This window comes from Odontomachus brunneus, unplaced genomic scaffold (genome assembly GCF_010583005.1).
Source record: "Odontomachus brunneus isolate Ranch 3 - 2012 unplaced genomic scaffold, Obru_v1 Obru_scaffold_258, whole genome shotgun sequence".
Lineage (NCBI taxonomy): Eukaryota > Metazoa > Arthropoda > Insecta > Hymenoptera > Formicidae > Odontomachus > Odontomachus brunneus.
The window spans coordinates 343,506-344,751 of NW_022639708.1; the positions used below are offsets into that span (position 1 = coordinate 343,506).

A 1,246-nucleotide genomic window follows, 5' to 3' on the forward strand; every position below is an offset into this window, starting at 1 on the left:
CTGAGCGCTCAAGCTCCTGTGCATGCGTACTTATTTCTCTTCTCCTTCTTCTATGAAATGGAACTGGAGCAAGTTACTTCTCTGCCAATCAAAATAATTCTCAATTATTCTTAATCATTCTGATTGGCTCTATCTCTGCTCTATTGCTGTTCCGTTCCGCTTGTTCGATTTCTGGAATGCACCCTCCTCCACAGCAAAAGATTTGTACGGCAGCCATTATTTCATCGCTTTCGTTTCGTTTCAATGCGATCTTTATTAACGTGCAATAATAAGGCGCAATAAAGGAATATTTGTTTACCCACACGGAAGACTCACTAAATACGTAAGTATGGATCAATATAGTATTACATTATATATTTTGCTAATTCCTGTAATCGCTACATTCAGTTACACCAATATTATGCATGTAATTACTTTTTTACCTTCGTCTCAAAATTATGAAACGTTCTCAGAAATAATTTAAATGATTTTATGCAAAGTTATGTGCATTATATAGTGAGAAATACGTAAACATTGAGAATAAAACAGTTGGTACAGTGTGTGAAGTGACTTTTTAATAATAATATATTTATTAAAATTGTACTATTGTACAGTACATCCATAGTATAAATTATGTAATTTCATATGTTTGATATGTTCTTGTACTTACAGTGATGGATCGGCCAAAACGTTATGTTGCCAAACCACAGCGGTACCAAACTACAAGTTCAGATGAAGCTCCGCAGAAAAAAGTTGTACAAAGAGCCCAAGTTGACATCGAAGATGATGCAGAGGAAATAAGAAGAATTTTAGAAGACAAAGAGTGTGATATCCACAATTCCGTTATATCATACCCACAAATGCATTCACAGTCACACATGCAGCCACAAACGCACTCACAGCCACACACTCTCTCACAGCCGCACACGCAGTCACAGCTACTGATGCCATCATAGCTACTGATGCGATCACAGTCACGTACACACTCGCAATCAAACATGCCTTCACAACAACACATGGATTCATTGCCACATACATATTTACGAGTACATGTAGACTCGCAGCCACATATACATTCTCAAGCACACACCCAGTCGCAACCATACGCACAGAATGAGCTACAACTGATCCATTATGCAGCAGAAATTGGAGGTACCAATGTCAATGCAGACCTACAAAGCATAATGGAGAGGATGCACAATGAGTAAGTTCATACATATATATATATATATATATATATATATATATATATATATATATATATATA

At 36.4% G+C, this 1,246-nt stretch overlaps 1 protein-coding gene across 1 annotated transcript in view; it reads left to right on the forward strand.

Moving 5' to 3' along the window:
• The first annotated feature begins 937 nt into the window (after nucleotides 1–937).
• Nucleotides 938–1,246, forward strand: part of LOC116852833 (putative nuclease HARBI1) — a 4,399-nt gene continuing 4,090 nt past the window's right edge. The window contains exon 1 of the mRNA XM_032833543.1: nucleotides 938–1,183. Coding sequence (XP_032689434.1) covers nucleotides 1,180–1,183 — 4 coding nt within the window. The 5' untranslated portion in view covers nucleotides 938–1,179. The remainder of the gene's footprint in view (nucleotides 1,184–1,246) is intronic.